The sequence below is a fragment of the Cetorhinus maximus genome, unplaced genomic scaffold, assembly GCF_964194155.1.
Source record: "Cetorhinus maximus unplaced genomic scaffold, sCetMax3.hap1.1 HAP1_SCAFFOLD_1068, whole genome shotgun sequence".
NCBI lineage: Eukaryota > Metazoa > Chordata > Chondrichthyes > Lamniformes > Cetorhinidae > Cetorhinus > Cetorhinus maximus.
In genome coordinates this window covers 10,001-33,010 of record NW_027597010.1, presented here as the reverse complement: position 1 = coordinate 33,010, position 23,010 = coordinate 10,001, and the positions used below count along the sequence as shown (strand labels likewise).

Genomic DNA, 23,010 nt, shown 5'->3' with positions numbered 1-23,010 from the left:
CTAGAGCATTCATAAAGAGAGACTGCTGGGAGAATTGTCTAACTAAGTGCCTAGAGCATTCATAAAGAGAGACTGCTGGGGGAATTGTCCAACTAAGTACCTAGAGCATTTATAAAGAGAGACTGCTGGGGGAATTGTCCAACTAAGTACCTAGAGCATTTATAAAGAGAGACTGCTGGGGGAATTATCTAACTAAGTACCTAGAGCATTTATAAAGAGAGACTGCTGGGGGAGTTGTCTAACTAAGTACCTAGAGCATTTATAATGAGAGACTGCTGGGGGAATTGTCTAACTAAGTACCTAGAGCATTTATAAAGAGAGACTGCTGGGGGAATTGTCTAACTAAGTACCTAGAGCATTTATAAAGAGAGATTGCGGGGGGAATTGTCTAACTAAGTACCTAGAGCATTTATAAAGAGAGGCTGCTGGGGGAATTGTCTAACTAAGTGCCTAAAGCATTTATAAAGAGAGACTGCTGGGGGAATTGTCTAACTAAGTACCTAGAGCATTTTTTAACAGAGATTGCTTTTGGCTGTTGTTTAATTAAGCACCAAGAGCAGTTATAAAGAGAGACGGCTGGGGGAGATTGTTTAATTAGGTACCTCGAGCACATTGGAGAGAGGCTGCCGTGGGCCATGTTCAAGTAAGTGCCTCGAGCATTTATGAGGACAAGGCAGCTTGTGGTTAATTAAGCACTTAGAGCACCTAAGAAGAGATACTGCTGAGAGTCATTGTTTAATTATGCACCTAGAGCACTTATAAAGAGAGACTTGAGGTGTCAGCTGTGGCTCAGTTCATAGCACCCTCGCCTTTGAATCAGAAGGTTGTGGGTTCATGTCCCACTCCCGGAAACCAAGAACTGTGAATGTACTTGAAAGAGTTACATGCGATCTGTTGATAACTCGAAAGAGTTATAAAGAGAGACTGCTAGATGTGGTTGTTTAACTAAGTGCCTAGAACAGTTATAAACAGACATTTTGATTTGACTTTGTAAGTTTCCTTTCACGCTTTTGTTTTAGTTTTACTGCATCACCATGGAGCTATCACCCACTCTCCCCCTCTGAATGATTGACTTTTTTGTTTAATTTATTAATTTTTGTTTTGCTTAATAGAGTACAAAAGGAGACTGCTGGGGTTGGAGGAGGGGGGTGGGGGTGCATTATTTAAATGAGTCCCCATAGTGCATATAAATAGAGACTACCGGGGGTTATTTGTTTAATTAAGTACCTAGAGCACTTATAAGGAGAGACTGCTGGGGGGAGCATTGTTTAATTAAATACTTAGAGAACATATAAAGAGAGACTGCTGGGAACCTGGATGGTTGATAGGTAGGAGACAGACCTATGTAATGATGCGTCCTCTAAATAAACCTATTATCAAGAAGAAAGTGTCTATTTCAAACATCACCAGTTGGTTTGGGATGGAATCAATTGGCTTGTCCAGTGGCTTCCATGGTATCTGGGAATCCCAAATCCTCGGTACAAAGCAGAAAAAAAATGTCGATTGTGGGGTGTTGCGCTCCAACGTGTGAGAGTTGGATTCCTGAGGGAAGGGGAGACAACAGGTTTGGAAAGTGAGAGAGAGAGAGAGAAACAGAGAGAGAGAGAAACAGAGGGAGAGAGACAGAGAGAGAGAGAAACAGAGGGAGAAAGAGACAGAGAGAGAGATAAACAGAGGGAGAGAGACAGAGAGAGAGGGAGAGAGAGAGAGAGAGAGAGAAACAGAGAGAGAGAGACAGAGAGAGAGAGAAACAGAGGGAGAAAGAGACAGAGAGAGAGATAAACAGAGGGAGAGAGACAGAGAGAGAGAGACAGAGAGAGAGACACAGTGAGAGAGAAACAGAGGGAGGGAGAGACAGAGAGAGAGAGATAAACAGAGGGGGAGAGAGAGAGACAGGGAGAGAGACAGGATCACAGAATCTACAGTGCAGAAGAGGCCCTTCGGCCCATCGAGTCTGCACCGATGTGAGAAACTCCTGACCTACCTCCCCTAACCCCATTGACCAGCACTTGCCCCATAGCCTTGAATGTTATGACGATGCCAAGTGCTCATCCAGGTACTTTTTAAAGGATGTGAGGCTAACCCGCCTCCACCACCCTCCCAGGCAGTGCATTCCAGACCCTCACCACCCTCTGGGTAAAAAAGCTTTTCCTCACATCCCCCCCCTAAACCTCCTGCCCCTCACCTTGAACTTATGTCCCCTCGTGACTGACCCTTCGACTAAGGGGGAACAGCTGCTCCCTACCCACCCTGACCCTGTACCCGCAAGTAGGCATCGTCACGGAGGTAGGGAGGCTAGAGCCAGGAGCCGGGGTGGGGAGAACGTATCGCAGCCCCGGGGTATTTTGGGCTGAGATGAGGAGAAATTCCTTCGCTCCGAGGGTTGGGAACCTTTGGAATTCTCGACCCCAGACAAAGCCCGGCCGTCGAGTACACTCGAGACGGAGAGCGGGAGACTATCGCACGCTGGGGGAGTCGAGGGCCAGGGGGCGGGGCAAGCGGGAGTCGAGGGAGAAGGTCAACTCCTGCTAAGAGCGGGTGAAACCCCTGGTCAGCCGGGGAAATGGAGAGGACGTTGGAGCCTCCACCAACGCTACCCCCTACCTCCAGGCTACAGCAAGCAGGTAAAAAAACACACATCGCCCACAGCAAGTCGGACTCCCTGACACCACTGTGTACAAGATGCACTGCAGCAACTCGCCAAGGCTCCTTCGACAGCGCCGCCCAAACCCACCACCTCTACCACCTAGAAGGACAAGGGCAGCAGACACATGGGGAACACCCACCACCTGCAAGTTCCCCTCCGAGCCCCTCACCATCCCGACTTGGAAATATATCGGCCGTTCCTTCACTGTCGCTGGGTCAAAATCCTGGGAACTCCCTCCCTAACAGCACGGTGGGTGTACCTACACCACATGCACATATCGCACCAGGGATCACCCCCCTATACAAACCACACCCTTCGATTTTGTCAGAGTTATGTGATATATCTTTGCCCCATTTCTGCATTTACTCCCGGCCCCCCTCAGTGACAGAAGGGGAGAGATTGAAGTGGACTTTCCCCCTCCCATAAAGATTCCCGGAGGCCGGGAGAGGCAGGAAAAGCACCCGGACCCCATACAGGAATAAAAATCCTCTGAGAAAGTTTCCCCCAGCCTCTCAGCGATCAGCGGGCGCTATAGGAACACGGGAAACAGGAGCAAGAGCAGGAGGAGGCCATTCAGCCCACCCAGCCTGCCGCCCCCCCCCAATTGGATCGTGGATGGTTCCTCCCCCTCGACTCCACTTTCCCCGCCCACCCCCCCCATCCCTCGACTCCCTCGCTGTGCGAACGTCTCTCGCCCTCCGTCCCCGACGCCTGAGCTCCCTCCGGGATCAGGAATTCCAAAGACTCACAAACCCTCGGAAGTGAAGACATTTCTCCTTGGCTCAGTCCAAAATGGCCGACCCCTTATCCTGAGATTGTGACCCCAACCCCCCCCTCAAATGGTTGACAGGAAAAGGCTGGTAGGTCTTTGTTTCCAATGCCTGTACCTTGGCTATCCCTCACTGACTGCTTTATACATTCTCCAGGAACTTAATTAAATAATGCCACCCCCAGCAGCAGTCTTTCTTTATAAGTGCTCTATGTACTTAATTCAACAAAGCTACTGAGGCAGTCTCTTTTCATCCGTGCTCCAGGCGCTTAGTTAAACAATGCTGCCCTGTCCAGCAGTCTGTCCTTATAAGTGCTCCGGGTACTTGATTAACCAACGCCAGCCAAGCAGTCCCTCTGCATATGTGGTTCAGGTACTTAATTAAACAATGCCCCAGAGCGGTCTCACTTTATAAGTGCTCCAGACACTTGATTAAACAATGTCCCTTAGCAGTCTCTCTTTATAAGTGCTCTAGATACTTGATTAAACAATGTCCCTTAGCAGTCTCTCTTTATAAGTGCTCTAGATACTTGATTAAACAATGTCCCTTAGCAGTCTCTCTTTATAAGTGCTCTAGATACTTGATTAAACAATGTCCCTTAGCAGTCTCTCTTTATAAGTGCTCTAGATACTTGATTAAACAATGTCCCTTAGCAGTCTCTCTTTATAAGTGCTCTAGATACTTTATTAAACAATGTCCCTTAGCAGTCTCTCTTTATAAGTGCTCTAGATACTTGATTAAACAATGTCCCTTAGCAGTCTCTCTTTATAAGTGCTCTAGATACTTGATTAAACAATGTCCCTTAGCAGTCTCTCTTTATAAGTGCTCCAGACACTTGATTAAACAATGTCCCTTAGCAGTCTCTCTTTATAAGTGCTCCAGACACTTGATTAAACAATGTCCGTTAGCAGTCTCTCTTTATAAGTGCTCTAGATACTTGATTAAACAATGCCCCAGAGCGGTCTCACTTTATAAGTGCTCCAGACACTTGATTAAACAATGGCCCTTAGCAGTCTCTCTTTATAAGTGCTCTAGATACTTGATTAAACAATGTCCCTTAGCAGTCTCTCTTTATAAGTGCTCTAGATACTTGATTAAACAATGTCCCTTAGCAGTCTCTCTTTATAAGTGCTCTAGATACTTGATTAAACAATGTCCCTTAGCAGTCTCTCTTTATAAGTGCTCTAGATACTTGATTAAACAATGTCCCTTAGCAGTCTCTCTTTATAAGTGCTCTAGATACTTGATTAAACAATGTCCCTTAGCAGTCTCTCTTTATAAGTGCTCTAGATACTTGATTAAACAATGTTCCCTAGCAGTCTCTCTTTATGGGAGCTCTAGATACTTGATTAAACAATGTCCCCTAGCAGCCTTTCTTGATAAAGGCACCAGGCACTTAACAATGCCTCCACGAGCAGTCTTTTGTTATAAGTGCTCTAGGTACCTTTTTAAACAAGGCCCTAGAGCAGTCTCTCTTTATGAGTGCTCTAGAGAGCTGATTAACCCATGCCCCCGGCAGTATTTCTTTATAAAGGCTCTAGGGACTTAACTGAACACCATGTGCATCTCTCTTATCGCCTGCCGTTCGGTGTGTGTTGGAAGGATTTGCAAGCCGACGCCCAACGGGTTTGGCTGTGTGACGGGCTTGGCCCCACCCTACCTGGGATGAGTTTCCAGCCCTCGCGGCTCGGCGGCACTGACTGTCCAAGGGTGGTGGCGCCCCGCATTCGAATAGCAGGGCCGCGGGTCACGGCGAGGGAAGGGCGTTGGGGGCTTGGTGTGGGGGTGGGGGGGAGGTGGGGGGGACGGAATGCGGCCCGATCGGGTTCTTGATGGTGAGTGTGTTCGCCCCGCCCCCTCCTCCTCTCTGCCCAGGGATCATCGACAGCACCATCGGGGAGCAGCGGCAGGTGGTAGCGGTGACCGGCGATGGAACGAACGACGGTCCGGCCCTGAAGAAAGCCGACGTGGGCTTCGCGATGGTAAGGCGCTGGGCATGCCCGCTCGCCCGGGGTGGGGAGGGAGGGTGGGGGAGGGTGAGCTTTCCCACGGCTGAGGCAACACTCCTGGCACTGAGGTGGGAGGGCGGGGGCGCGGGAGCTACCTTTGGGCACAGCAAGATCCCGAAAAACGCCGTCCTTTCTTTCCCGGCGGCGCTGGGTTGAGGGATGAGCGTTGGGGCCCCAGGACGCCGGAGAGAACCCACCCCCCACCACCCCCAATCCCCCCACCGCTCCCCCACACACAACACCCCACCCCACAGCCCCAACGGGATCTCGGACGTCCACCTGAGAGGGGCACCCCGGGGTTAATAACACCCCACCCCCTCCGGAAAGAGGGCTCCTCGGGCTGCCGGGCGTTGAGGATGAGCCCTCGGGCGGAGGGGCGAGGTCAGAAGGATTGGGAGCAGGAGCAGGCCACTCGGCCCCTCGAGCCTGCTCCCCCATTTCACTACAATCGTGGCTGATCGGATTGCGGCCTCAACCCCACTTTCCTGCCTGTCACCCACCCCCTCGACTCTGTTACCGCCTGTACCAATGTAGTTAGAATGGTCCAAACCGATGGAGTGGGTCCTGGTACGAAGAAAGAGACAGTCCTGTTTCCCACTCCTGCTTTGCGGTAAAGATTGTTGTGAGAGTCTTGGCTGGAAAAACTGAAGGCGAGTCGCAATTCATGAGAAGATTTGAAATGGGGGCAGGAGGAGGCCATTCGGCCCCCCTCGAGCCTCTTCCCCCACTCGATAAGATCGTGGCTGACCTGATCGTGGTCTCAACTCCGCTTTCCTGTCCCCCACCTCCATAACCCTCGACTCCCCTCGTCGATCAGAAATCTGTCTCACTCGGCCTTGAATATATTCAGTGACCCGGCCCCCACTGCTCTCTGGCAGGGGGGAGAGAATTCCACAGACTGACCACCCTCTGAGAGAAGAAATTCCTCCTCATCTCCGTCTTCAATGGGAGACCCCTCATTCTGAAACTGTGCCCTCCTCCCCTCGTTCTAGATTCCCCCCACAAGGGGGAAGGGGAAACATCCCCTCAGCATCCACCCTGTCAAACCCCCTCCCCTCAGAATCTGATATGTTTCAATAAGATCACCTCTCATTCTTCTAAACTCCAATGGGTAGAGGCCCAACCTGCTCAACCTTTCCTCATCAGACAAACCCCCTTCGTCCCAGGAATCGGCCGAGTGAACCTTCTCTGAACGGCTTCCAATGCGAGTCTGTCCCTCCTGAAGTGAGGGGAACAAAACTATGCCCAGTGCCCCGGGTGTCACCACAGGGTGTTTACAAGTGAAGGACAACAACGATAGCTAAAGAGTTATCTCACCGTCAGACACCTCGACATCCCTACCCCTCCTTGCAGAAAGTGATGACCCTTGGGGACAGTCTCCGCTTGGGTGAAGTGGTCACCCCCTAACCTCGTGGACATGGGATTGAGTTCAAGTCACTGCTCCAGAGATTCAGGCCCCTAACACAGGCCCCCCACCACCGCCACACCCCACCCCGTGTTCCGGGAGGGTGCACTGAGGTGGAGCCACACAGTCAGAGGGTCTCTGGGAGTGTTTGATGGGGACGGTGTAGAGGGGGCTTTACTCTGTATCTAACCCCGTGCTGTATCTGTCCTGGGAGTGTTTGATGGGGACGGTGTAGAGGGAGATTTACTCTGTATCTAACCCCGTGCTGTACCTGTCCTGGGAGTGTTTGATGGGGACAGTGTAGAGGGAGCTTTACTCTGTATCTAACCCCGTGCTGTACCTGTCCTGGGAGTGTTTGATGGGGACGGTGTAGAGGGAGCTTTACTCTGTATCTAACCCCGTGCTGTACCTGTCCTGGGAGTGTTTGATGGGGGCAGTTTGGAGGGGGTACACTCTGTATCTAACCCCGTGCTGTACCTGTCCTGGGAGTGTTTGATGGGGGCAGTTTGGAGGGGGTACACTCTGTATCTGGCCTGGGCAGTGATGGTGCTGTGTTTGACAGGGGATTGCCGGGACCGATGTGGCCAAGGAGGCCTCGGACATCATCATAACCGACGACAACTTCTCCAGCATCGTGAAGGCCGTCATGTGGGGTCGGAATGTCTACGACAGTATCTCCAAGTTCCTGCAGTTCCAGCTAACCGTCAACGTGGTGGCTGTCATTGTGGCTTTCACTGGCGCCTGCATCACCCAGGTGAGTGACCAGGAGGAGGCGCTGCCCACACGCGGACAACCAGACTGGTCGGAGATTCACAGCGCCTGAATCCGATCACGCTCAGGTTGTAGGGAGCGAATGTGCGGCAAATGTTCCGGACCCTCGATCCACAAAATCCCGGGAAAGATAAACATCACCACGGCCTGAAATGGCTGGCTGTCCTCTCCCTCGAAAAGAGATGGCTCAAGGGTGTCATAGTGTCGTTCTCTCAGTCCCCTCTCTCTGTCAGGGAGATATCTGTACACTGACTGGTGTCTCTCAGTCCCCTCTCTCTCAGGGAGATATCTGTACACTGACTGGTGTCTCTCAGTCCCTCTCTCTCTCTCAGGGAGATATCTGTACACTGACTGGTGTCTCTCAGTCCCCTCTCTCTCTCAGGGAGATATCTGTACACTGACTGGTGTCTCTCAGTCCCCTCTCTCTCAGGGAGATATCTGTACACTGACTGGTGTCTCTCAGTCCCCTCTCTGTCAGGGAGATATCTGTACACTGACTGGTGTCTCTCAGTCCCCTCTCTCTCTCAGGGAGATATCTGTACACTGACTGGTGTCTCTCAGTCCCCTCTCTCTCTCAGGGAGATATCTGTACACTGACTGGTGTCTCTCAGTCCCCTCTCTCTCTCAGGGAGATATCTGTACACTGACTGGTGTCTCTCAGTCCCCTCTCTCTCAGGGAGATATCTGTACAACTGACTGGTGTCTCTCAGTCCTCTCTCTCTCTCAGGGAGATATCTGTACACTGACTGGTGTCTCTCAGTCCCCCCTCTCTCTCTGGGAGATATTTGTGCAGTGATTTTGTCCCAAGATAGCAGCGTTCACTCAGTGACATTTGGCTCCCATTTAATCCGACGACCCTTGGAGTGAAAAGAGAGTCAATCCCCCCGATCTTTCCAAGATGCACTCATCAGGACAAGCCAAAGAATTTGCAAATTTCAAAGGACCATCACGATTTATAGCAGAGGAGATAAAGGTGCCGATCGGTTGGCAAGTCCACTGCTATTGCCTGAGGCATTGCTGTGGAAACGGCAACGGAGAACTTTTGGTTCCCCAAGTTCCCCTGTCACCCGAAAAGGCAAGGCACAAGCCTTGAACATTATCCTTTTCCTTTACAGAGGATCTGTCCCTTTGTTTGAATGTGTATCACCTCGAGGAAGCATAAATGAGCCACATGGACAAGCTGAAGCGATTGTCTCACACGGGTTGTCCGTGTCGCCGCTGGCGCACTCAGGATTGCTCCATAAGTGCTGCCCAAACGGCGGAATCACATCTAACGGCGGGCGTTTTGTTGTAGGTTTCACCGCCGCGGCTGGTTGAGTGCCGTCTGCAGCCCACTTGTCGTGGGCAGCCACGGATTGGGGGGGGTGGTGGGGGATGATCCGATCGGCCAATCAGGGCTGCACGCCTGTTTCCGTCGTTCGATGACAACGTGCTGACCTTTGAAATTTGGTATTTTAGTGTTTGTCCGGGCGAGTGTGAGCGTCGCCCGCGAGTGATATTCCGGATTGCGACTGGCGAGTGTTCTATGTAATAATCGACCCCCCCCATGTTTCTCTCCCCCCTCCCCACACCCTGTCTCCTTCCCCGCCCCCGCAACCCCCCAGGACTCCCCACTGAAGGCCGTTCAGATGCTCTGGGTCAACCTGATCATGGACAGCTTCGCCTCGCTGGCGCTGGCGACCGAGCCGCCCACTGATGCCCTCCTCCGCCGCCGACCCTACGGGCGCCAAAAGCCGCTGATCTCCCGCACGATGATGAAAAACATCCTGGGGCACGGAGTCTACCAGCTCATCATCATCTTCAGCCTGCTCTTCGCCGGTAGGTTTCCACACTCCGTCCGCACTCCCTCCGTCCACACTCCCTCCGTCCGCAGTCCTTCCGTCCGCAGTCCCTCCGTCCGCAGTCCCTCCGTCCACACTCCCTCCGTCTGCACTCCCTCCGTCCGTACTCCCTCCGTCCGCACTCCCTCCGTCCGCACACCCTCCGCCCGCACTCCGCCCGCACTCCCTCCATCTACACTCCCTCCGTCCGCACTCCCTCCGTCCGCACTCCCTCCGTCCGCACTCCCTCCGTCCGCACTCCCTCCGTCCACACTCCATCCGTCCGCACTCCCTCCGTCCGAAACTCCCTCCGTCCGCACTCCCTCCGTCCGCACTCCCTCCGTCCGCACTCCCAACGTCCGCACTCCCTGTGTCCGCACTACATCCGTCCGCACTACATCCGTCCGCACTCCATCCGTCCACACTCCATCCACACTCCATCCACCCTCCGTCCACACTCCCTCCATCCGCACTCCCTCCGTCCGCACTCCCTCCGTCCGCACTCCCTCCGTCCACACTCCATCCACCCTCCGTCCACACTCCCTCCATCCGCACTCCCTCCGTCCGCACTCCCTCCGTCCACACTCCCTCCGTCCGCACTCCCTCCGTCCGCACTACATCCGTCCGCACTACATCCGTTCGCACTCCCTCCGTCCACACTCCCTCCGTCCGCACTCCCTCCGTCCGCACTACATCCGTCCGCACTACATCCGTCCGCACTCCCTCCGTCCGCACTCCCTCCGTCCACACTCCCTCCATCCGCACTCCCTCCGTCCGCACTCCCACCGTCCGCACTCCCTCCGTCCGCACTACATCCGTCCGCACTCCCTCTGTGCACACTCCTTCCGTCTGCACTCCCTCCGTCCACACTCCATCCACCCTCCGTCCACACTCCCTCCGTCCGCACTCCCTCCGTCCGCACTACATCCGTCCGCACTACATCCGTCCGCGCTCCCTCTGTGCACACTCCTTCCATCTGCACTCCCTCCGTCCACACTCCATCCACCCTCCGTCCACACTCCCTCCGTCCGCACTCCCTCCGTCCGCACTACATCCGTCCGCACTACATCCGTCCGCACTCCCTCCGTCCACACTCCCTCCGTCCGCACTCCCTCCGTCCGCACTCTCTCCGTCCGCACTCCCTCCGTCCGCACTCCCTCCGTCCGCACTCCCTCCGTCCGCACTCCCTCCGTCCGCACTCCCTCCGTCCGCACTACATCCGTCCGCACTCCCTCCGTCCGCACTCCCTCCGTCCGCACTCCCTCCGTCCGCACTCCATCCGTCCGCACTCCCTCCGTCCGCACTCCCTCCGTCCACACTCCCTCCGTCCACACTCCCTCCGTCCGCACTCCCTCCGTCCGCACTACATCCGTCCGCAATCCCTCCGTCCGCACTACATCCGTCCGCGCTCCCTCTGTGCACACTCCATGCACACTTAGCCCACACACCGTCAACCTCCATCCAACCTTCATCCACCCTCCGTCCACCCTCCGTCCACCCTCCATCCACCCTCTATCCACCCTCCATCCACCCCGTCTACACCCTCTCCACTCGCTGTGGCTAGACTCCCGTCCACCCTGCAGCTCACCCTATGTCCGGCATCCATCCACCCTGCAGCGGACACTCCCCAAAATGAATCCCCATTTGTCACTGTCCAGCAGCTCCGAATTGACAAAATGGCAAACAGGTCAATTAACACCACCCCATGTCAGATACAGAGTAAAGCTCCCTCTACACCGTCCCCATCAAACACTCCCAGGACAGGTACAGCACGGGGTTAGATACAGAGTAAAGCTCCCTCTACACCGTCCCCATCAAACACTCCCAGGACAGGTACAGCACGGGGTTAGATACAGAGTAAAGCTCCCTCTACACCGTCCCCAACAAACACTCCCAGGACAGGTACAGCACGGGGTTAGATACAGAGTAAAGCTCCCTCTACACTGTCCCCATCAAACACTCCCAGGACAGGTACAGCACGGGGTTAGATCCAGAGTAAAGCTCCCTCTACACCGTCCCCATCAAACACTCCCAGGACAGGTACAGCACGGGGTTAGATACAGAGTAAAGCTCCCTCTACACCGTCCCCAACAAACACTCCCAGGACAGGTACAGCACGGGGTTAGATACAGAGTAAAGCTCCCTCTACACCGTCCCCATCAAACACTCCCAGGACAGGTACAGCACGGGGTTAGATACAGAGTAAAGCTCTCTCTACACCGTCCCCATCAAACACTGCCAGGACAGGTACAGCACGGGGTTAGATACAGAGTAAAGCTCCCTCTACACCGTCCCCATCAAACACTCCCAGGACAGGTACAGCACGGGGTTAGATACAGAGTAAAGCTCCCTTTACACTGTCCCCATCAAACACTCCCAGGGCAGGTACAGCACGGGGTTAGATACAGAGTAAAGCTCCATCTACACCGTCCCCATCAAACGCTCCCAGGACAGGTACAGCACGGGGTTAGATACAGAGTAAAGCTCCCACTAGACTGTCCCCATCAAACCCTCCCAGGGCAGGTACAGCACGGAGTTAGATACAGAGTAAAGCTCCCTCTACACCGTCCCCATCAAACACTCCCAGGACAGTTACAGCACGGGGTTAGATACAGAGTAAAGCTCCCTCTACACTGTCCCCATCAACCACTCCCAGGATAGGTACAGCACGGGGTTAGATACAGAGTAAAGCTCCCTCTACACGGTCCCCATCAAAAACTCCCAGGACAGGTACAGCACGGGGTTAGATACAGAGTAAAGCTCCCTCTACACCGTCCCCATCAAACACTCCCAGGACAGGTACAGCACGGCGTTAGATACAGAGTAAAGCTCCCTCTACACCATCCCCATCAAACACTCCCAGGACAGGTACAGCACGGGGCTAGATACAGAGTAAAGCTCCCTCTACACCGTCCCCATCAAACACTCCCAGGACAGGTACAGCACGGAGTTAGATACAGAGTAAAGCTCCCTCTACACCGTCCCCATCAAACACTCCCAGGACAGGTACAGCACGGGGTTAGATACAGAGTAAAGCTCCCTCTACACCGTCCCCATCAAACACTCCCAGGACAGGTACAGCACGGGGTTAGATACAGAGTAAAGCTCTCACTACACTGTCCCCATCAAACACTCCCAGGACAGTTACAGCACGGGGTTAGATACAGAGTAAAGCTCCCTCTACACTGTCCCCATCAACCACTCCCAGGATAGGTACAGCATGGGGTTAGATATAGAGTAAAGCTCCCTCTACACGGTCCCCATCAAAAACTCCCAGGACAGGTACAGCACGGGGTTAGATACAGAGTAAAGCTCCCTCTACACCGTCCCCATCAAACACTCCCAGGACAGGTACAGCACAGGGTTAGATACAGAGTAAAGCTCCCTCTACACCGTCCCCATCAAACACTCCCAGGACAGGTACAGCACGGCGTTAGATACAGAGTAAAGCTCCCTCTACACCATCCCCATCAAACACTCCCAGGACAGGTACAGCACGGGGTTAGATACAGAGTAAAGCTCCCTCTACACCGTCCCCATCAAACACTCCCAGGACAGTTACAGCACGGGGTTAGATACAGAGTAAAGCTCCCTCTACACCGTCCCCATCAAACACTCCCAGGACAGGTACAGCACGGGGTTAGATACAGAGTAAAGCTCTCACTACACCGTCCCCATCAAACACTCCCAGGACAGGTACAGCACGGGGTTAGATACAGAGTAAAGCTCCCTCTACACCGTCCCCATCAAACACTCCCAGGACAGGTACAGCACGGGGTTAGATACAGAGTAAAGCTCCCTCTACACTGTCCCCATCAAACACTCCCAGGACAGGTACAGCACGGGGTTAGATACAGAGTAAAGCTCCCTCTACACCGTCCCCATCAAACACTCCCAGGACAGGTACAGCACGGGGTTAGATACAGAGTAAAGCTCCCTCTACACCGTCCCCATCAAACACTCCCAGGACAGGTACAGCACGGGGTTATATACAGAGTAAAGCTCCCTCTACACCGTCCCCATCAAACACTCCCAGGACAGGTACAGCACGGGGTTAGATACAGAGTAAAGCTCCCTCTACACCGTCCCCATCAAACACTCCCAGGATAGGTATAGCACGGGGTTAGATACAGAGTAAAGCTCCCTCTACACCGTCCCCATCAAACACTCCCAGGACAGGTACAACACGGGGTTAGATACAGAGTAAAGCTCCCTCTACACTGTCCCCATCAAACACTCCCAGGACAGGTTCCTGCATAATGAGGTGGTTTGCCACTCCAAAGCCATCTTTAAGAGCTCTCTAACAATACTTCAGAACCTCACAACAGGTGAAGCCCATTCAGCCATTGTCAGATCCATGACCTTCCCGGGCCTCACTCTCGCCACCTTACTGCTCCCAGCCCAGAGACACAGCCCCTATAATCACGGCCACGCTTACATAGTGCCAGTGCTGAGGGAGCGCCGCACTGTCGGAGGGTCAGTGCTGAGGGAGCGCCGCACTGTCGGAGGGTCAGCGCTGAGGGAGCGCCGCACTGTCGGAGGGTCAGTGCTGAGGGAGCGCCGCACTGTCGGAGGGTCAGCGCTGAGGGAGCGCCGCACTGTCGGAGGGTCAGTGCTGAGGGAGTGCCGCACTGTCGGAGGGTCAGCGCTGAGGGAGCGCCGCACTGTCGGAGGGTCGGTGCTGAGGGAGCGCCGCACTGTCGGAGGGTGAGGGAGCGCCGCACTGTCGGAGGGTCAGTGCTGAGGGGAGCGTCCATCTGGCCCTTACCACCCTAGCTGTTTCTGGGATCTTCCAGGGCACCCGCTGGCTGCACCCCAGCGTTGTTGAACCCTGCCATTGCTTGTGAGGCGCTGGGGAATCACTGTATTCCTCTTCCTCGTTCTCACCGTCCCTTCCTCCTTCCTTTTTCACGGTAGGTTTACTCTCTGACAGCGCTGTCCATCCCCGGGGAGACCTGTCCGATTATTTGGGCTGTGTGATAATTGGTTTCTCTTTTCCTCTCTGTCCCCTTCTCCCCCCCACCTCCACCGCTGGCCGTCCCCTCCTCAGGCGAGGTTTTGTTTGGGATCGACAGTGGCCGGAATGCCCCTCTGCACTCCCCCCCCTCGGAACACTACACCATCATCTTCAACTCCTTCGTCCTGATGCAGCTCTGCAACGAGATCAACGCCCGGAAGATCCACGGAGAGCGCAATGTGTTCGAGGGAATCCACACCAACCTCATCTTCTGCTCCATCGTCATTGGCACCTTCGCCTCCCAGGCCAGTGCACGGCTTTGTGTAGCGTTCAGAGGGTCGCGAAAGGAGGGAGGGAGAGGGAGAGACAGAGCAATTCAGAGAGAGAGAGAGAGAGAGAGAAACAGAGGGAGAGTGAGTGAGAAACTGAAGGAGAGAGAAAGACAGAGAAAGAGAGAGAAACTGAGGGAGAGAGAGAGACAGAGAGAGAGAGGGACGGAGGGAGAGAGAAACAGAGAGAGAGGGAGACAGAGGGAGGGAGAGACAGAGAGAGAGAGAGAGAGAGAAACAGAGAGAGAGAGAGAAAAACTGAGGGAGAGAGAGAGACAGAGAGAGAGAGGGATGGAGGGAGAGAGAAACAGAGAGAGAGAGACAGAGAGAGAAAGACAGAGAGAGAGAGACAGAGAGAGAGACACAGAGAGAGAGAGAGAGAGAGAGAGAGACAGAGAGAAGAGAGAGAGACAGAGAGAGAGATAAACAGAGGGGGAGAGAGAGAGACAGAATCACAGAACCTCACAGTGCAGGAGAGGCCCTTCGGCCCATCGAGTCTGCACCGACACTGTGAGAAACACCTGACCTACCTCCCTAACCCCATTGACCAGCACTTGGCCCCATAGCCTTGAATGTTATGACGATGCCAAGTGCTCATCCAGGTACTTTTTAAAGGATGTGAGGCTAACCCACCCTCCACCACCCTCCCAGGCAGCGCATTCCAGACCCTCACCACCTTCTGGGTAAAAAAGCTTTTCCTCACATCCCCCCTAAACCTCCTGCCCCTCACCTTGAGCTTATGTCCCCTCGTGACTGACCCTTCAACTAAAGGGGGAACAGCTGCTCCCTATCCACCCTGTCCATGACCCTCATAATCTTGTCCACCTTGATCAGGGTCACCCCTCAGTCTTCTCTGCTCCAACGAAAACAATCCGAGTCTCTCCAAACCTCTCTTCATAACTGAAGACATAGAGAGAGACAGAGTGTGTGAGAGAGAGAGAGAGAGAGATAGAGAAAGAGACAGAGAGAGAGAGAGAGATAGAGAAAGAGACAGAGAGAGAGACAGAGAGAGAGAGAGAGAGACAGGGAGCGAGAGAGAGAGACAGAGAGAGAGAGAGACAGGGAGCGAGAGAGAGAGACAGAGAGAGAGAGACAGAGAGAGAGAGAGATAGAGAAAGAGACAGAGAGAGAGACAGAGAGAGAGAGAGAGAGACAGGGAGCGAGAGAGAGAGACAGGGAGCGAGAGAAAGAGACAGAGAGAGAGAGAGACAAGTCTCTGACATGTGGTTTTAAAAAGGCTGCTGTTCCCTTACTCTACCAAAGAGAAGGCTATGGGATGTGAAGTTCCGGTCTCCGTATCCCACTTGGAATACCGCGCACAGTTCCGGTCTCCAAAATCCCACTTAGAATACTACACATAGTTCTGGTCTCCGTATCCCCTTGGAATACTGTGCACAGTTCCGGTCTCCATATCCCACTTGGAATACTGTGCACAGTTCCGGTCTCCCTATCCCACTTGGAATACTGTGCACAGTTCTGGTCTCCCAATCCCACTTGGAATACTGTGCACAGTTCCAGTCTCTATATCCCACTTGGAATACTGTGCACAGTTCCGGTCTCCGTATCCCACTTGGAATACTGTGCACAGTTCCGGTCTCCCAATCCCACTTGGAATACCGAGCACAGTTCCGGTCTCCGAATCCCACTTGGAATACCGTGCACAGTTCCGGTCTCCGCATCCCACTTGGAATACCGAGCACAGTTCCGGTCTCCGTATCCCACTTGGAATACTGTGCACAGTTCCGGTCTCCCAATCCCACTTGGAATACCGAGCACAGTTCCGGTCTCCGTATCCCACTTGGAATACCGTGCACAGTTCCGGTCTCCATATCCCACTTGGAATACCGTGCACAGTTCCGGTCTCCATATCCCACTGGGAATACCGTGCACAGTTCCAGTCTCTCTATCCCACTCGGAATACCGTGCACAGTTCCGGTCTCCGTATTATAAAAAGGATATGGAGACACTGGGGAAGGTGTGAGAAAGATTGACGAGGATGATCCCAGATCGGAGAGGCTATAACTATCGGGAAAGGTTGAACCGGCCGGGGCTCTTTACTCTGGAGAAGAGGAGGCTGAGGGGGGGGTGACCCGATCGAGCTCTTTAAAATGACGGAGGGGGTTTCGATAGGGTCGACGTAGAGAAGATGTTTCCACTTGTGGGGGACGGAGAGACCAGAACTAGGGGGAGGGGGCCATCAATATAAGACAGTCCCTAATAAATCCGATCGAGGGGGGGGTGGGAATTCAGGGAGAAAGGTCTTTACCCGGAGAGCGGGGAGAGTGTGGAACTCGATCCCACAGGGAGGGGGTGGAGGTGAATCGTGTCGATGTGTTTAAGGAGCTGGATAAACACACGAGGGGGGGAAAGGAATAGAAGGATATGGGGGATAGCGGGGGGAGATGGAGTAGGGGGGGTGGGAGGAGGCTGATGTGGGGGGGGCTAGGAAACACCAGCACGGAGCAGAGGGGCCGAATGGCCTGATCCTGGGGCTGTGAACACTGGGTCAGGCGTGATATTGATGTGGACAATGCAGTGACCAGTCCTCCAAATGTCCATCAGCCAAGCAAGGTGTTCCCGTGATGTTTGACTCCCTTAGTTTGGATTTCGTTGGTGTGGATGTTGACATGTTGGGGGCTCTTTTCCCACTTACAGGTTCTCATCGTTCAATTTGGTGGGAAACCGTTCAACTGCACCCCGCTAAATATCGAGCAGTGGCTGTGGTGCCTCATGTTGGGAATCGGGGAGCTACTCTGGGGGCAGGTGAGTAAACCTCATCCCCTCAACAACCCAGCACGCCAATCGCTCTGAGGGAGCGCCGCGCTGTGGGAGGGTCAGCGCTGAGGGAGCACCGCACTGTGGGAGGGTCAGCGCTGAGGGAGCGCCGCACTGTCGGAGGGTCAGCGCTGAGGGAGCGCCGCACTGTCGGAGCGTCAGTGCTGAGGGAGCGCCGCACTGTCGGAGCGTCAGTGCTGAGGGAGCGCCGCACTGTCGGAGGGTCAGCGCTGAGGGAGTGCCGCACTGTCGGAGGGTCAGTGCTGAGGGAGCGCCGCACTGTGGGAGGGTCAGTGCTGAGGGAGCGCCGCACTGTGGGAGGGTCAGTGCTGAGGGAGCGCTGCACTGTCGGAGGGTCAGTGCTGAGGGAGCGCTGCACTGTCGGAGGGTCAGTTCTGAGGGAGCGCCGCACTGTGGGAGGGTCAGTGCTGAGGGAGCGCCGCACTGTCAGAGGGTCAGTGCTGAGGGAGCGCCGCACTGTGGGAGGGTCAGTGCTGAGGGAGCGCCGCACTGTCAGAGGGTCAGTGCTGAGGGAGCGCCGCGCTGTCGGAGGGTCAGTGCTGAGGGAGCGCCGCACTGTGGGAGGGTCAGTGCTGAGGGAGCGCCGCACTGTCGGAGGGTCAGTGCTGAGGGAGCGCCGCACTGTGGGAGGGTCAGTGCTGAGGGAGCGCCGCGCTGTCGGAGGGTCAGTGCTGAGGGAGCGCCGCACTGTCGGAGGGTCAGTGCTCAGGGAGTGCCGCACTGTCGGAGGGTCAGTGCTGAGGGAGCGCCGCACTGTGGGAGGGTCAGTGCTGAGGGAGCGCCGCACTGTCGGAGGGTCAGCGCTGAGGGAGCGCCGCACTGTGGGAGGGTCAGTGCTGAGGGAGCGCCGCACTGTGGGAGGGTCAGTGCTGAGGGAGCGCCGCACTGTGGGAGGGTCAGTGCTGAGGGAGCGCCGCACTGTGGGAGGGTCAGTGCTGAGGGAGCGCCGCACTGTGGAAGGGTCGGTGCTGGTGCTGACGATCTGGGCCGCGTTGGCTGTTTGTGGGATCTTGCTGTGCGCAAATTGGATGCCGTCGAACCATTCGCCGCACCTCAGAAAGAACAGCCCCCCCCCATTGGCTGTCAGGCGTTCCGGAAGGCCGTAGAAGGACCGGCTCTCCTCTTTCCTCCTTCGCCGACCGCTCGCTCCTCCCTCCCTCCATTTCTTCCTCCTCCTCCGCCTCCCTTTCCCGTTTTCTCACCCCCCCACCCTTGACCTTTCGCTCGCCTCGGCCTTCCACCCTGTCGCTGACCCTGCCTCTCCCTCTCCCCCCACCCCACCCCCCACCACCCAGGTGATCGCGTTAATCCCCGCCAGCCGGTTCACCTTCCTGGAGGCCAGGCTCGGGAGACAGAAGGACGACCTCGACGACGAGGAGCTGGCCGAGGACGAGGAGGAGATCGACCATGCCGAGCGCGAGCTGCGACGCGGGCAGATCCTCTGGTTTCGCGGTCTGAACCGGATACAGACCCAGGTACGCCAAACCAGGTATGGAACCGGGCGCGACAGGTGCTGGCACGGGACACGGGCCTTTCGAATAACTCTGACGCCTGCTTTTTCTTCCCCCCCCCTCCACAGGAAATGCCCCTGGTTTCCTTTTCTTCACCGTGTATTGTTGGCTTTTGCTCTCCTGAGGCCTCGTGTTGATTTGAGGCCTAGAGTTGATTTTGGCTTCTTTAGGCCTAGAATTGATTTGAGGCCTCGAGTTGACTTTGGCTTCTTGAGGCCTAGAGTTGATGTAAGGCCTAACGTTGATTTGAGGCCTAGAGTTGATTTAGGCTTCTTTAGGCCTAGAATTGATTTGAGGCCTCGAGTTGATTTTGGCTTCTTTAGGCCTAGAGTTGATTTGAGGCCTAGAGTTGATTTGAGGCCTAGAGTTGATTTAAGGCCTAGAGTTGATTTGAGGCCTAGAGTTGATTTAAGGCCTAAAGTTGATTTGAGGCCTAGAGTTGATTTTGGCTCCTTTAGGCCTAGAGTTGATTTGAGGCCTCGAGGTGACCTTGGCTTCTTGAGGCCTCGAGTTGATTTGAGGCCTAGAGTTGATTTAAGGCCTTGAGTTGATTTGAGGCCTGGAGTTGGTTTAAGGCCTAAAGTTGATTTGAGGCTTAGAGTTGATTTTGGCTTCTTTAGGCCTAGAATTGATTTGAGGCCTCAAGTTGATTTTGGCTTCTTGAGGCCTAGAGTTTATTTGAGGCCTAGAGTTGATTGGAGGCCTAGAGTTGATTTTGGCTTCTTTAGGCCTAGAGTTGATTTGAGGCCTAGAGTTGATTTAAGGCCTAGAGTTGATTTGAGGCCTAGAGTTGATTTAAGGCCTAAATTTGATTTGAGGCCTAGAGTTGATTTTTGCTTCTTTGGGCCTAGAGTTGATTTGAGGCCTAGAGTTGATTTAAGGCCTAAGGTTGATCTGAGGCCTAGAGTTGATTTTGGCTTCTTTAGGCCTAGAGTTGATTTGAGGCCTAGAGTTGACCTTGGCTTCTTGAGGCCTCGAGTTGATTTGAGGCCTAGAGTTGACCTTGGCTTCTTGAGGCCTCGAGTTGATTTGAGGCCTAGAGTTGATTTAAGGCCTAGAGTTGATTTGAGGCCTGGAGTTGGTTTTGGTTTCTTGAGGCCTAGAGTTCATTTTGGCTTCTTGAGGCCTAGAGTTGATTTGAGGCCTAGAGTTGATTTAAGGCCTAGAGTTGATTTGAGGCCTGGAGTTGGTTTTGGTTTCTTGAGGCCTAGAGTTGATTTGAGGCCTGAAGTTGATTTTGGCTTCTTGAGGCCTAGATTTGATGTTAGCATCTTGAGGTCTAGAGTAGATTTGAGACCTAGAGTTGATTTAAGGTCTAGAGTTGATTTGAGGCCTGGAGTTGGTTTTGGCTTCTTGAGGCCTAGAGTTGGCTTGAGGCCTGGAGTTGATTTTGACTCCTTGAGGCCAAGATTTGATTTTGGTTTCTTGAGGCCTAGAGTTGAGTTTGGTTATGTGACCTGGAGTTGATGTTTAGACCCTTGAGGCCTAGTTGTTTAACCAGGTTAAATCAGGGGCATTTTCCTTCAGCATTTGCCTAGCTATTTGCGAATAGGCAGACCAGCCTACCCCACTGATGATAACAGTAATTCACCTCTTCGAGGTCCACCTTGCTGCTTCTGATTTACTCCTGGTCCCTCCCTCCCAATTTTAAGGACATCCCCTTTCATACAGTCCTAAACGCAACGTTAGTCCACAATTAGGTGCCCTGAGACTTTTTGTTTGGAGGGGGAGGTGGGAGGGGGAGATTGTGATCTTCCTGCAATAGATAGAGCGGCCAGAGGAGAGGCCATTTGGCTCCCCCTTTCGACACCATCACGGCCAATCTTCTACCTCGACTCCTCTGTCCCCGCCCCTATTCCCTCGACCACCCCCCCCTCAGTGTCCGGAAACCTCTCTCCGTCCGTCTCGAACGTGCTCGACGACTTAGCTCCCTCCGGGCGCGGGGAATTCCAAACGATTCCCAACCCTCGGAGGGAAGGAATTTCTCCTCGCCTCAGTCCAAAATGGCCGACCTCTTGCCCTGAGACTGGGACGCCCCACCCCGAGCCCCTGGCGTATATACGTTAATGAGCTGGGCTTGGTAGGGGGGCACATCGCCTCAGAGTTTGCGAGTGATGCGGACGTCTGGGAAGGTGGCCAACAGAGAGAGAGGAGGGGTGGTCACAGAATTCGGAGGGGGGGTGGGTGGGAACACGGGCAGACTGGTGAGCTGGGCAGACACACGGCAGATACAGTTTAACAGAGAGAAGTGGGAAGCGATCCATTCTGGCCGGAAGAACCTGGAGATGCGACAGAAACGAGTTGGTCCAATTCTAAAGGGGGTGCAGGATCTCTGTATCTAACCCCGTGCTGTACCCGTCCTGGGAGTATTTGATGGGGACAGTGTAGAGGGAGCTTTACTCTGTATCTAACCCCGTGCTGTACCTGTCCTGGGAGTGTTTGATGGGGATGGTGTAGAGGGAGCTTTACTCTGTATCTAACCCCGTGCTGTACCTGTCCTGGGAGTGTTTGATGGGGACGGTGTAGAGGGAGCTTTACTCTGTATCTAACCCCGTGCTGTACCTGTCCTGGGAGTGTTTGATGGGGACGGTGTAGAGGGAGCTTTACTCTGTATCTAACCCCGTGCTGTACCTGTCCTGGGAGTGTTTGATGGGGACGGTGTAGAGGGAGCTTTACTCTGTATCTAACCCCGTGCTGTCCCTGTCCTGGGAGTGTTTGATGGGGACGGTGTAGAGGGAGATTTACTCTGTATCTAACCCCGTGCTGTACCTGTCCTGGGTGTTTTTGATGGGGACAGTGTAGAGTGAGCTTTACTCTGTATCTAACCCCGTGCTGTCCCTGTCCTGGGAGTGTTTGATGGGGACGGTGTAGAGGGAGATTTACTCTGTATCTAACCCAGTGCTGTACCTGTCCTGGGAGTGTTTGATGGGGGACAGTGTAGAGGGAGCTTTACTCTGTATCTAACCCCGTGCTGTACCTGTCCTGGGAGTGTTTGATGGGGACGGTGTAGAGGGAGCTTTACTCTGTATCTAACCCCGTGCTGTACCTGCCCTGGGAGTGTTTGATGGAGACGGTGTAGAGGGAGCTTTACTCTATATCTAACCCCATGCTGTACCTGTCCTGGGAGTGTTTGATGGGGACGGTGTAGAGGGAGCTTTACTCTGTATCTAACCCCGTGCTGTCCCTGTCCTGGGAGTGTTTGATGGGGACGGTGTAGAGGGAGATTTACTCTGTATCTAACCCCATGCTGTACCTGTCCTGGGAGTGTTTGATGGGGACGGTGTAGAGGGAGATTTACTCTGTATCTAACCCCGTGCTGTACCTGCCCTGGGAGTGTTTGATGGGGACGGTGTAGAGGGAGCTTTACTCTGTATCTAACCCCGTGCTGTACCTGTCCTGGGAGTGTTTGATGGGGACGGTGTAGAGGGAGCGTCGCATGACTTAATATAAGAAAAGGAAGGGCTGTGATATTTTAGATGTAAGTGTTGGAGCCAATCGCTGCCCTGGCAAGTGTCACCGGACTTCCGGAATCTTCTCACGCGTTCTCTTCTCTCGAAAGGTTAATCTCAGAAACAAGTACGTCCCGGATCGCAGCCTATAGACCGCCAACACCCTCCGTGGACTGAGGCCCACCAGCCCGTTTCGAGGGGAGACTGCCCCCTTGCTCTCCCGCCACCGACCCCCCACCCCCACATCGCCGGGCGGACCAGCGATGGACGAAGGGGGCTCCGAATCTAGCCTGGGCCTCAGCTTGGCCTAGTGGTGTTGGACTTGTGGTGGGTTGGGTGGTGGTGGTGGAGGGGGCCTGGAGGGAGCTCGGGGGGGTGGTGGGTGGGGTGGGCTGGTGGGGGAGGGGCCTGGGGGGGTGGGGGGTTGTTCCCCTGAACCGGAGCAGCCAGTGGACGTCCACCAACAGGCCCCACCTCCCCCTCCATCTTAGGCCTCAGGCTTCAACTTCTTGGATGGACAGCCCCTTGGACGTTGGGTAAGGGGGT

At 54.4% G+C, this 23,010-nt stretch overlaps 2 protein-coding genes across 2 annotated transcripts in view; both read left to right on the top strand.

Moving 5' to 3' along the window:
* Positions 1–22,616, top strand: part of LOC144675642 (plasma membrane calcium-transporting ATPase 3-like) — a 52,499-nt gene extending 29,883 nt beyond the window's left edge. The window contains exons 13-20 of the mRNA XM_078536281.1: positions 5,293–5,399; positions 7,394–7,585; positions 9,207–9,420; positions 14,473–14,684; positions 17,364–17,471; positions 18,800–18,993; positions 19,084–19,243; positions 22,575–22,616. Of these exons, the coding sequence (XP_078392407.1) occupies positions 5,293–5,399; positions 7,394–7,585; positions 9,207–9,420; positions 14,473–14,684; positions 17,364–17,471; positions 18,800–18,993; positions 19,084–19,243; positions 22,575–22,616 (1,229 nt within the window). The remainder of the gene's footprint in view (positions 1–5,292; positions 5,400–7,393; positions 7,586–9,206; positions 9,421–14,472; positions 14,685–17,363; positions 17,472–18,799; positions 18,994–19,083; positions 19,244–22,574) is intronic.
* LOC144675643 (uncharacterized) lies at positions 11,055–13,006 on the top strand. Its single transcript, XM_078536283.1, has 2 exons — positions 11,055–12,083; positions 12,153–13,006. Exon 1 carries the CDS (start codon positions 11,055–11,057, stop codon positions 12,081–12,083), a length of 1,029 nt encoding a protein of 342 aa, XP_078392409.1. The 3' UTR covers positions 12,153–13,006.
* Positions 22,617–23,010: the final 394 nt, after the last annotated feature.

Coding starts and splice junctions, on each gene's coding strand:
- LOC144675643 (XM_078536283.1), top strand. CDS start 11,055: ATGAATCCCCATTTGTCACTGTCCAGCAGCTCCGAATTGACAAAATGG.